At 40.0% G+C, this 12,778-nt stretch overlaps 1 protein-coding gene across 1 annotated transcript; it reads right to left on the bottom strand.

Moving 5' to 3' along the window:
* Positions 1-904: 904 nt before the first annotated feature.
* On the bottom strand, positions 905-12,513 carry TMC7 (transmembrane channel-like 7; the record flags this gene model as incomplete). The annotated part of the gene is made up of 15 exons (XM_009709644.1): positions 905-964; positions 2,138-2,216; positions 3,499-3,654; positions 3,926-4,056; positions 4,868-5,051; positions 5,346-5,443; positions 5,896-6,013; positions 6,935-7,092; positions 8,370-8,372; positions 8,525-8,695; positions 10,183-10,330; positions 10,935-11,080; positions 11,580-11,665; positions 11,845-12,012; positions 12,365-12,513. Coding segments are annotated over 15 exons (1,855 nt in total), but the record flags the coding sequence as incomplete, so codon positions are not given.
* Between the last annotated feature and the right edge of the window lie 265 nt (positions 12,514-12,778).

The following is a 12,778-nucleotide window of genomic DNA, read 5'->3' as shown; positions in this document are numbered from 1 at the left end:
CCAACCAAACCTTTCTAGGATTCTATGGTAAGTTTCTGAATGCTGCTATTTCCAAACTATAACTAAACTCTCAAATATTCACATTTTAGAACAAAGAGAACAGTAGTCAAGATGTCTGTACAAGAATAAAACACAAGTAATAATGCCTTAACACATTTAAAAAGAAAACAAAAAAAGGCTACTCCACAGAAGTGAGGCTGATACCCAAGCAATGACTTTCCCTGAGACAGGCATGCACCGCTCAGTGACCTGACTGGTGGTCTCTTCTGACTCCCACTGTTTATTCGGAGCTCTTTTATCAGCTTGTTTTCTCTGAACCATTTTGTGAAGTTATCCAGTGTTCAACTGCAGTTGCTATTTCAGAGCAAAATAAATATCAAAGTCTCTTCTCTAAAATTATTTAGAAAACTGATTTCAAACTCATGCCATATTTTCTTTTCCTATGCACTCTCTCTCTTTTGCCTCAGTTTCAAGAGAGAGGTGAGTTGGAAACATGTATAACCACACCTTTCCCCTCCCTCTCCATTCTTAAAGCATAATTTGTAAAAACAGTACAAAGTTCTTAAACAGAGTTTCAGTTCTGATCACATTTTACCCAAAATCCCTGAAAAAACAGGGACTTAGCAAACCCCAACAACCCTGAAATTGTAGCAGCAATAAAGTGTCCTACCACACAATTTCTTGGAGAGGTCTAACATGGTATAAATTAGCTAAATTTCCAGTCTTGGAAATTTTAAGGCCCACTAGCATAATCAAGACTAAGACAATAAGCATCCGTTAGATAGACCGCAGTGCCAGGGTGCCAGTCAGCTGCTCAGTTTTTAAGGTGCTGCAGGTGGTTCTACTCTTATCTAGTGGTTATGGGAGTTTCAGGAAGTCAAGTTCTTCTGGCTTTTCGTGGTTTTCAAGGATGCCCCTGCGCTTCTGTTATCTTTCTGATTAAGAACAACTTGTCACGACTCTCCTGCAAAGACAGGATAAAAAGTACGCTCTAGATGAACAGAAGTAGTACAAGTTATCCATGAACAGCTCATTTCTTTATTAGAAACAAATAGGTGCACTCACCACGTTGTACTCTAATTAGTGGCTCCCCGCACACTCTTGACTGCCTGAACAATTTTAAGTTTACAATAGTCTTGGCGTCATTTATCGCATGTTAGATCACATATTAACAGTTTTGCATTGAGCCTAGTAAGAACATCTCAGACGCCTAAAAACTTAAAACTTCAAAGAAACCTAACAACACTGAACAAACAAAAATAAAAAGCATGCAAGGATTTTCAAAATTCCTAACTGATTTAGGAACCCTTGAAAAAGCAGTAAGGCTTTTGCTCCTATATTCCTTACTCTTCAAAAATCTCTCCCTAGCACAGTGTTTTCCTAGGGACAGGTTGTTAAATGTTGTATCTAAAAGGAGCACATACCAAGAAATGGCTATTTCCGAAGAAAGTGAGAAGTCTTACCAGTGAGGCTAAGTTCTGACTAGAGCAAAGTTTGACAGACCACAGTATATAAATGGTGTCAAACGAGGCAGCAGCTTTTGATGGCCACAAAGAAGCATGTCTGCACTGGCACCGTTCCCCAAAGGACTAGTTCATGGTGACTTGTTCCACTTTGAGTACCTGTTGCAAGCAGTGTTAGGACCTGCACTCGCCTAAGACCAGACATGATGCAGTAGAAACACAGGCCTGGAGGGAAGGGTAGGGAGTTGGGTGCCTGTTTGCGAGAGCAGAGAAGGAAATAGAGGTGGGGGTTGTGTAAGATGGCAGAGGGGACAGGAAGCACAAGATTCAGGTTCTTGTTTGTCAGAAAAAAAACCATGCAGATGGGTGGATTTAAGCAAGACAACAGATGAAGAGCAGGGACACCGCTTCTCAGAGGCGTATCTCATGCATGTGTGTTGCTTGATATAACCAGACCTTGCTGCAGTTGCAGCTGATACCCAAGAAAACCAACTTTACTGAGAAACAGTATAGTGCTGCAGTTATTTTTCCTGTGTAATTTGTAAAACATTCTTCACTCCCTGTGCAAACACCAAGTATCCAGAAGACTACGAAAACTGTTGTTCATCTCCATGCCTGATTACTGACACCGCAAAGAAAACTTTAGGGGTACAGAAAAGTGGGTCAAATCTTACCATAACCAGTTGTTCCCTCAGCTGCTCAACCACTCGTTTGTGTGCTCCAGCCAAGGCAATAAAGTAGAACATAATGAGGCTACAAACAACAAACCAACATTATATGTTAGCATCATGCAAAACAGAATTAGTCAGAAAAAGGCTGTTATGGGCTAGGGAAATTGTCAGTTTGTGCATTTGCTTCAGACAGGAAGCTGCTGGAGGAAAAAAAAATTTTAAAAATCAATATACAGCTGGGGTAGGTTGGGCATAGCTCTGCTCAAAAGCATCTGCCGAGAAATTTGTGCTGCCAGCAGGCAGGGACAGAGTGCTAGGGGATGTAGAGGCATGGCCACTTTCAGATGTTACAGGTTGTGTTCTGACAGCTCTCTCCAGACTGCCAGTTCCTGCCCTGCTCTAAGTGTATGTACGGGGGCTTTGCTCCTCAGAACTTAAACTTAAGGATGTTTCACTGGAGTAACTCTTTGCTCCCATTGGCATTTGTAATTATAGTAAGCAGCCACAGATCAGTACTGCAGGTATTCCTTATAGTACATATTCCAGATACAATTTGTGACCCAGATTATCCACAGTGCATTAAATGATGAAGACCAGTAGCAAGAACTAGAATGGCATAAATGCCTATATAAATCACATATTTTCTTTTCCAAATATGTAGTAGGGTAGCAATGCAAGTCATCTTCTACCTCTTACACAGGCTTTATGATAAAGTAAAAAAAGAAAAACAAAAACAAACCAAAAAAGAGGACTTGTTATTTCTTGTGTATGCAATAACAGGTTCAGTTCAGAAGAACACATAAACATGTGCTATGGAAGAAAGGGCTTGGTGGAGTCTGAAATAAACTACACAGCTTCTCACACATAGAAGTTGTAGAAAGTATCAGGTAACAAGGCTCCAAGATTTGAAAACAGCTGGGTTAAACTGACATGCAAAAAATTCCATTTAAATCTAAGAAAAAAAAACCTTTTTACTGAAAGAGTGATCAAACACTGGAACAGATTGCCCAGGGAGGTTGTAGAGTCTCCATCTTCAGAGATACTCAAAACCCAACTGGACACGGTTCCTAAGCACCTGCTCTATTTGACCCTGCTTTGAACAGGAGGGTTGGATTACATGATCTCTAGAGGTGACCTCCAACCTTAAAAATTCTATGATTCTATACTGAATTTTATCTTACAGAATTATGGGGTTCGGGCTTTTGTTTGGTTTGTTTTGTTGGGTTTTTAAAATCACGGTTTGGGCTTTGATGCTTTTGCCTGCAGATGAAAAAGCTGGTCTAATAGTTGTTTGGTATCAGTTCAGTAAGGAAGGAAATGAACCATGCAGCTGCATGACTGAATCAGGTCTCCACAGTACTCACCAGATGACCATAAAAAAAGGCACTGCAAAGGCTTCTGATGCTATGCCATGAAGAACCTGCTGCAGACCTGTTGGAAACCCAAGTATTGTATGTGGAACAACTGCCCATGAAGTGTTAAAATTTCTGAACGGCCCGCATGCCTTGGAGGAGGGGATACTGTCAAAGAAGCAGAACAGAAACAAGATGCTAGATCAAAATGTAAAGATAAAATAATCAAACACAACCCTACCACCATTTTGCTGATGGGGTAAAAACATCCTTTGTCTTTAAAATTGTAATTTTATTTATATGAACTACATAATAACTTAATTTATTATACACAATATATTTTATTCCAATTTATCATTCCAAAGTTGTGTGTCTGTTTTTAGGGAACTGACAACCTTAGAGCAAATGTCAACTTCACGGAAGTTAAATTGCCACTTACTGTGCTATGCTGATTCCCAAAGGAATAAAAGCCAAGACGAGCCCAATCAACAGTACCAACAAGAAGAAAAAATTGGAACTTGATGCTCTGATAGGCCTAGCTGCAGGTTTACATGTGTGCATCAAACTGATCTGAAGAGGGAAAGTGAGCAAGAATGTTACCAGTACATCTATATACATACATCCAAGTATACTTTCCCCACCAACTGAATTTTCCATCCTCAAATATGCTACCAGCTACCACATAATCATCCTTCCTTTGATGAACATTGACTGAAAAAGGCTAAGACAAGAACGCTTTACATTCTGGTATAAGTCAATGTCTCCTATTTTGGGCAAGAATTTGATCCAGAGGGCCTCATACACTTGCAGAGAGTCAACTGACATAGTAATTTGGTGTATGATCCATGGCACAACCTTCAGCTTTGATCTGTCAAATCCTCACTGGATACACGCACCCTCATAAGAACTAAAATATCAGTAAGAATTTGTTGCACAGAAGGAGCTGTTTGGTCATAGAGCAAAGCTTCTGATATGCAGAAACCATGTCTTGAACATCCAATCCAGCTTGGATTATCCATTTTGCTTCCAAATTTTTAGCAGCTTGGCAAAATCTTGTTCAAGCCCTGTTGTCATTAAACAGATTATTGTAGAAAAGTGTTATAAACTAGCTTTATTACATAAAAAGATTCTATTTTTTAAAAAGTCAGACAAATAATTGATGATGTAATTATTAAAATATTGTTTTGCTTGATTTCAAAGCAAAATTCTACCTTCTTTTAAAAGCAAAAAACCTACAGAAAACGGAATACCATTACCTCATTTCCAGTACACCGCATCCTTGGGTGGCTTTTTTTAGGTTGCTTGTTTTAAATCAGATGCATATCTACATTACAAAAACCACTGTGCTCAATTTGATTTGTTTACCACAAACCTTCATTACCTTTTTAATGTAAAAGATGATGAAGTATTTTATAGCTGCTATTGCAGGGAGAAGTGGTGAAAAGAAGGTTCCAATCCAGCAGATAGTCTGCCCATAAATGATTTCCAGGACGTTGTCAGAAATTCCAAATTCCTGCAATCCGCACCACTGAACTGGCTTGCAAGAGCAATGAGTAACTAACAACCTAAAACCAAAGAACATCACTAGTTCTAAATTGAAGTTCCAGAGCTTAGCTGAATTCTAAACACATTTGGAACACACAGATACTTAGCATTTAAGCATTAGACAACATAACAGAAAAATGTCTGAAGGAAAAAAAAAAAAAAAAGACTCAAGTATAAAAAGCTACCAGAAATATGTTTATTATTTATTTTAAAACTGGTAATCTGGTTAGAAATGTGGGGAATTAGTAAAAGAAAAAAGAAACAGGTTTTGTAAGTCATTTGCAAAAGTATGCTCAAAAGGCAGAGATACTTACTTTCTAGGAAAATCTATAAAGAGGGTCACAGCAAGAATTATAATAAAATCAAATATCATCAGTTTATACATTTCTTGCCCAACATCAGATTCCCAGCACTATAAAAACAAGTCAGGAAAAAAATGAGATTAGGAATCTAAATAACCAGTGAAAAAATAAATCTGCCAATCACTAAAGCAACAAACCTCTCAGTCAGTTAACACCATAAAGTTCAAATTGTGTTAACTCCCATTCCTAAAATATTTGTCTTACTGGAGCAAAAGGCAGTAAGGCAATTGTCTCCAAAACAGAGCTACCTCAAACAATCCTCATGGCAGTCAGAAAGTCTATGCAAAACAATAATCTGCCACTGAGCTAATTCTAATCAGCGTTTTAGACATATGAAAGAACTGTACTGGTTTGCATCAAGCAGTAAGAATCAGCACCAGGTATAACATCAACAGCAACTCTAAGTCTTATTCTGAATATGTCTAGACGAGCAAGTTTCACGGACAGCAAAACTTTATATTCACAAGTTCAGATGATTAAAGACCAAGATAAATCTGCTTACAGGATAGAGTTCGTAATTGTATCCACAGGCCACACACTCCTTGGTGGCACAGTAGGAGATCTGACTCCACAGCGAGAACAGGAGAACACCGATATTGGCCAAACGCACAAAGACACACCTGGAAGAAAGGCAAAACCCAATTCCAAACCTGCCAAAAAAGAGCTATTCTAACACCTGGCTCAACTTGCACAGGAGTCCAAGGAAGGCTCAAAACACAAAAGGGTCCTATGGAGCTTTAATGGAACGACCAACTATTTAATAAACACATTTCTTTCCTTCGTAATAAGTTAAATTGCTTTTCACGTTCCCTGCTTTAGGCTACAGTTCCTTGTTTCTTTTCTCAGTATTCTTCCTAGATCAGTCATTTCAGTTGCAGATTGTGATCCCACAATGGGCTGCAATTCTCTCAAGTACAGCTTGAGAGGCCAGGTGACAACTCTGTGTGCAGCATTTCCCTCTCACGTGACTTCAGGCCTTCAGAGGCACTTAGCCAAATCAGAAATACAAAGCACAGGGGCTTGCAGAGTTTAGATGCTTCAACCCAGATCTTACCACCTTAAACTGCCAAACGTCGGTTTTTCATGCTCTCACATTGAAGTATCTTTTAGCCCAAAGCTTTTAACTTCTGCCCTGAGCAAAGTCATGCTTCACTCGCTGCTGTACACACATATTTGCTCATTCAAGTAACTGCTGCATGCAAAGCTGTGTGAATCCACAGCTCTGCAGCCACTTCTCTACTGACTATTTATTCAGGTTGTTGATGATGTCCAGATCACACAGCTAAATGGAACTGAGAGAAGAACTTGGACACTGAAATGACTGCACTATACCATCATCAAAACAGGAGATTGTTTCCAGATTTAAAATTAAAGTTTCCAACTAAACATAAGTCAAACAATGCCTGCTCGGCTTCCAGTGCCAAGGCCCTCCAGTGCAGAGAGTCCAACATCTCTCCTTGACATTTCGAAGTTTACTACACTTATAACCTACCAAGAATAAGTTTTTGACACATCCAAGGCCACAATAAAAACGTCTTTACCTCATGAGTGTCAGTCTGATTTCAAAGGCTGGTGAATAATCTTCAAATCTGATCAGAAATGAGAAGATCTGAGGAGCAATGAAGTTGGCCAATGTGATCACAATGGAAGGCAAATACTGCACTAAGAGATTAGCCTGCAAGTTCATATTGCTGACGCCCTGGACAAGAAGAGATGAAAGATAATACTCAGAGAAACACACCTTCCTGTCATTGTGTTCTCTCCAGCTACCCACTAGCCTCTCTTGTCCAGGATTCACGTAGCATCCTTTACTCCGTCTTCATCCTCCACCTATATTTGGAACTACACGGCAGACCACTGCTATCTCTGCAGTTTGCTGCTACACCCTTGCTTTCTCCTGCTCCCTTCACCTGTAACTCCCCCCACCTCCAGGTATGAGTATTTTAGCGTTTCCCCAAAGCTTCTGTTTGAAGAGGCTGATCTCACCAAGGCTTGTGTCTGACTACATTGTCTAACCCAGTGTTACAGCTACCAGCTTTTACACCTATGCCAAAGAGCAGACACTTTTCAAGATATTTGCGCTGGTGCCAAGCAGCTCCCCTGACTTTCCTACTATCTTAACAAGCTCCTCTACCTACTCATTTAGGCAAGGTCAAGACATAAACCCTTATACATAAAGCCGACAGCAAGGGAGGCTGTTTTTTTGAGTTGTTCAGTGTTGTGCTATCCTCTTTCTCTGCCCTGAAAAAATACCTCTGACACAAACACTTTTTTAGTCCCCATTTCCTGCTTTTCTCTCTGCAATCCTGTCAGTTTAGGGAAGTTTCGAGTTAGGTCCACCACGAGTACAACTTTCCCCATACACAGCCAGTGCCCATCACATCACCAATGAACAGAGGGAGAGAAAAACTGTGGTCTCCGTTCATGCCAGGCTAATTCAACCCTGGGGTCCTACAGAGAAGTCAATTACTATTGCAAAACTGTTGAAACTGCTGTCTGCTCTTGTTGTTCTGCTTCTTCCCATCTGCTTGTCCTGCCAGGGGGGAACAATTCCACCCAACCTGATTCTTTCCACTACTCATGCAAGAACCTTTTCTTCTGCAAAGTGCTCCATGTTCAAAGTCTTCCTGTTTCCCCATACAGCTGTAACTCAAGCCACAATACAGATTATAATCTTTACTCTCCCCTTCTCTTGCTGCTTATTTCTGCAGTTGAGCAGTGAACCAGATCAAGAAACTCATCATGATGAAGTTTGTTTTAACCAGATCAGTTCCCTTATTAGCCAGTTCACTGCTCAGACATACAAGCGCTTGTACTAGCAGATCACAATGAGGTAAGAACAGTTACATGGGAAGGAAAGTGAGGGCTGCTTTTCTTGTTAGCTGCACTAGCTCCAAGGCACACAACACCGAAGCCTTCGCATCCAAGGGAAACATCACTGGGTTTTTTTTGCACATGGTTCTCAATCTTTCTCACTTTCTCCTACTAAAAAAGTTTAAGTCTGTAGAAAGCGTTTTCAGACCCCTTGCATGAAAGGTGCTATATTAAGATACTTGACTTTCACAATAGTTCCTCTTGCTGTAAGCACTAGCCCCAACTGAATCTGTCCTAATGTCATATCTGATACTTACATTGGAGTTTTCTTGAGAGAAGACAGTAGCTCTATAAATAGAGTAAAAACATCCTGATAAAACTGCAATGACGATTATATTTATAAATATTCTCAGAGAGTAGATGCGTAGCTTTTCTTTCATTGTCCTGTCCGCTATTTTTTGCTTCAGTCTTTCTTCCTCCAAGTCTGTCTACAAACAAAAGAAAAAGGATGTGTAGCTTTCTGGTGCAGCACACAACACTTGACACCAGGTCTTCTACCTCTGGGATGTGGAAATCCATAGCCTGTTCTAAGAGAGTCACTCCACCACCTGCCCAAGCACATTAAACTCAGAGTGCCTTTTCATTGACACAAACAGGTCCATGCAGGAGTGGAAGCCTGTGTGTACTCAGTCTCCTCAGGCCGAGGGCCCTGTAGCCAAAGACAAGCGTCTTGTAATCCTCTCATCTCTACTATATCAGTAACATATCTCCTTAAGGGCAGAAAGACAACTTGCCTGTTTATCATGAGAGACTGATCTCAGATGGCCTGGTACTAAAATCTGAAACCGGGAAATCAGCCCACTCATCTCCTTAGTTCTGCAGGTAGTAGCCAGTCCTCACCACTATGGCTTGAATTTCCCTCTCCTACTCTTTGTGAAGGAAAATTGGGGGATGGCACAGAGAGAAAGTAGTACAGTCTTGAGCAGCTTGTCATGTAAACTTGATATATTTCACCTTAGCTGATGTGAAAATACAGTATCACCTGTGAAGGAGATTTAACCTGGGCAAACGCACAGATTACCCAGGTATTTTCTGAGGACTTATTTCCATTGAACAGTAATATTAAGGTGCAAGTTCTTCTAAGGTGTGAGTTCTAGAGACAAAAGTGGGGTAAGTGAAGGACGCTCTGGTTATATGATGAAAAAGGATGACTGTGAACTTTACTACAGTAGAAACCAACTCACTGTAATTTATGAAATCTGTTAATTACTGCTCTGTGGTTTGAAGTGGAAGTATCTTTTCAAAGGTTATTGTTTCACTACACGAATCTCTCCTCCTAGCATAGAGAGAGCAAAAAGGTGGTACTGGTTTCACCAGAAAAGCCTTTCAGACTCCTTTTTCAAAGAGCTTTATGATTTGGGAAATCTATTGGCTGCATCAGCATTTTGTATGTGCACGTGTGTCAAAGACACTCTCGTGAAAAACTTTCAGTATCTTCTCACTGCAACAATGCTCTCAGATTGTATGAGGAGTATCATCTGAATTTTATTCCTCCCCAAACTACTGCCTACCACGTTGCAGACTTATAACCCACATCACTCAAACTGATTCCTGACAGTACAAGGGTTTTGCCAACAGCTGGGAAAGCTTTTCCTGTTGGATTATGTAGAAACTAACACAGGAAGCAGGACCGGGGTGTGAGGAAGAGGCAGATAAGACAAGCAGATAACAGGATGGCTTCAGTCCCCAGTGGATGGGGGAAGGGCTGTCAATCTCGGTGCCAATCCTTCTCACATTGCACCACAATTCTAGCTACCTAGAAAGCATGCAATAGGATGTGGGTTGCCCTGCCCCCAGTATAAACCACTTCGATCCTTCTTATCCTTATTCCATTATCTGCAAAATTATACATTTCTCTTTTTTAGCCATCTAAGCTATATGAAACCATGATCATGGAAAAATGGAAGTTACTCACTTGGAGCTCATATTGCAAGCTGTGATGTTTTAGCCGTGCTGCATTTGGATCGGTAATGCAGAAGTCCCAGCCTGCAAAGACTTTGTTACAGTAACTCTGAAATTGATCTTCACCATGCACCAAGTTCTGCTTAAATCCTTCCACAGACCTAGAGAAAAATGCAACTTTACTTCATTCACGAAAAGACATATTTTATCCACAGAAAAAGAAACAAAACCCACACCTCAAGCAACCTGGCTCATCAACAACTAAATGACCACCTCCTATGAGCAAAGAGCCACATTTGCTTTATATCAGCAAGTCTCTGGGAAGCTTTCAGTTTGAGGTTCTGCAGCAAAGTCAGCTGATGTCATGACTGACACAGGTTATTTCCCTCTGCATTTAGCCACAGTCATACCTTCTCACCTCATCCATTGCTTCTCCAACACTGCAAAGGTCTGGCTCAGGACACTGAGATGGCCAAAAAAAAAACAAAAGAAAATCCTCGAACAACTTCTGTATAGTTGAGAGTCTTATTGATTTGTTATGCACACATATGAAAAACTAATACTTCAAATTTATTTATTTTTATTTATTTTGCTGGCTCAGTTTCCCAAACACAGACAAAGGCTACTGTGGCACTGCATCCTCAAGCAAAAGATTCTCCACTTCCATATGAAAGAGTTCTAGAATGCAGCATGTTCCCTATAAGCAAGAATTCAATGTAAACTCTGCAATAGGTAGCAGTAAATAAACTATACCAACATCTTTACCTTCCAATTATCCAGATGAGACTTAATGCAAGGTAGGCAAACGTAGCCAGCAGATAGGCTAGTGGCAAGTTGTACCTCGTGATACTAAGCCATACAGCATCTATTGTGTAATAGCCATAAAACAAACTTGTCACTTCAAGGAAGCCCTGGGAAAACATTAAGTTTAAATAGAATTTGTAAGAGTAGCAGCAACTGCCCAGTTAAATCCAGCCTGGTATTAAGCAATCATTTTGTAAACTTAAAGTTACTGCTGGGGCCCCCAGCAAGCTACAACAGTCTGTAGCTTATAAACACTGCCATTGCCTCTACCAAACTGTAATGCAGACATTACGTGCTTCAAATCCCTCCCCTTTCCAATCAAAGAGCTCTATGACAAGGACACTGAGATCCTACACAGAGAGCACAATAGGCAGTGTGCTCCCGAATATGTAATGTTTAGCAGCTGGGGAGGAGAGGTGCAGGCTGCAGCACTTGGCCTGCCAGGCCTTGTAGATGCTCAGTAAAAGTCAGTTTTAAAACTCCCCTTCTCACAGATAAAGGCTAATTTTACCCCAGTGATGCATATGCCTTACCAGCAAAATGTTTTCACAATTTACACGTTATAAGAGACACAGAAATCTAATTTTAAAAAATCTAATTACTTACAGTGCCACTCAGCAAATCTTTGAGGTAAGTATAGAAATAAACAAGTCCCTTATTACCACCAGGTTTATAAACTGTGCAGTGAAGTTCTGTCAAAAGAAAGGCAGGAAAAGTCACTCAAATGGTAATGCCCATTAAACTGCAAGATAGAGTTAATTCAAACATGCCAACTGCTTATAAAAAAGCATTTCTTTGTCCTGGGAGGTGGAGGAGAAGCTGATAGAAAGGGGGAATCTTACAAACAACAGCAGTACACAAAGATGTTTACCTATGTTCTTTGGAGGAATTTTAGCATAGCTACTGTTGAATATTCCATATTTAGAAATGATGCTGGGAAAGGTAACAAAACTGAACATCAAGATAAAAATTATAAAATTCAGCATGACCAGAAAACGCAGGAAGGAGAAGTAGGACTGGATGCCAGTACCAAATTTCCCTGGGAATAAAAGAAATATGTGCCAACGATTAAGATGATAAAATCATTGAAAATACAGAATAAGCAGATTATCATCTCAGTTACAATGAGTTAACTGAAGAAACATTACTAAAGCTATTTTTAAGTACTGTAAGCGTTTAGCAATATAACTGAAACGGAAACGTGACTTTTTAATAATTTTCTCCAATATATTTCTTTCTACCCCATGATGGATTTTACATCAGCAATAATAAGGGAAGCACGTAACTTCTTTAACGCATAGAATTAGATCTGAAATTATGCTCACATAAGTAAAACTACCAATAACAAGAGCAACTTTAAAGAGGAGAAATCGACATCAGACAATAAATACCTTCTATGCTGTGAATATCATGTCGCCAAAGCTCCAGGTAAGATGACAACTCCTTGAATTCATTGAGAACTTTTTTCAATGATTTACGGCTAGTTCTTTTCCACTGCTTCCATCCAGATAAATATTTTGTATCAGCCTGCTGACAGTCCCTAAGAATCAATAAATGCAGTTACTGAGCACAAGAAATACTTTTTCACTACATGTAACCGGGCTTAGCACAATGGAGCCTGCTTGCAGCCTTCAGAGAGATAGCACAGTGCTAAAAGTTGGGAGAAACATATGCTAGCTGTCTCCATCTGATCCTCCTGGTAACTGTGACATCAACTTAATTCAAATACAGGAATTACTCTCACAGAAAACACTTGCCTCTCTTGGTGAAAAAAAATAATCCAATTCACAGTAGCACAACAGAGA

Source organism: Cariama cristata, unplaced genomic scaffold (assembly GCF_000690535.1).
Source record: "Cariama cristata isolate BGI_N322 unplaced genomic scaffold, ASM69053v1 scaffold38401, whole genome shotgun sequence".
Classification (NCBI taxonomy): Eukaryota; Metazoa; Chordata; class Aves; order Cariamiformes; family Cariamidae; genus Cariama; species Cariama cristata.
This window is presented reverse-complemented; position numbering and strand designations above follow the sequence as displayed.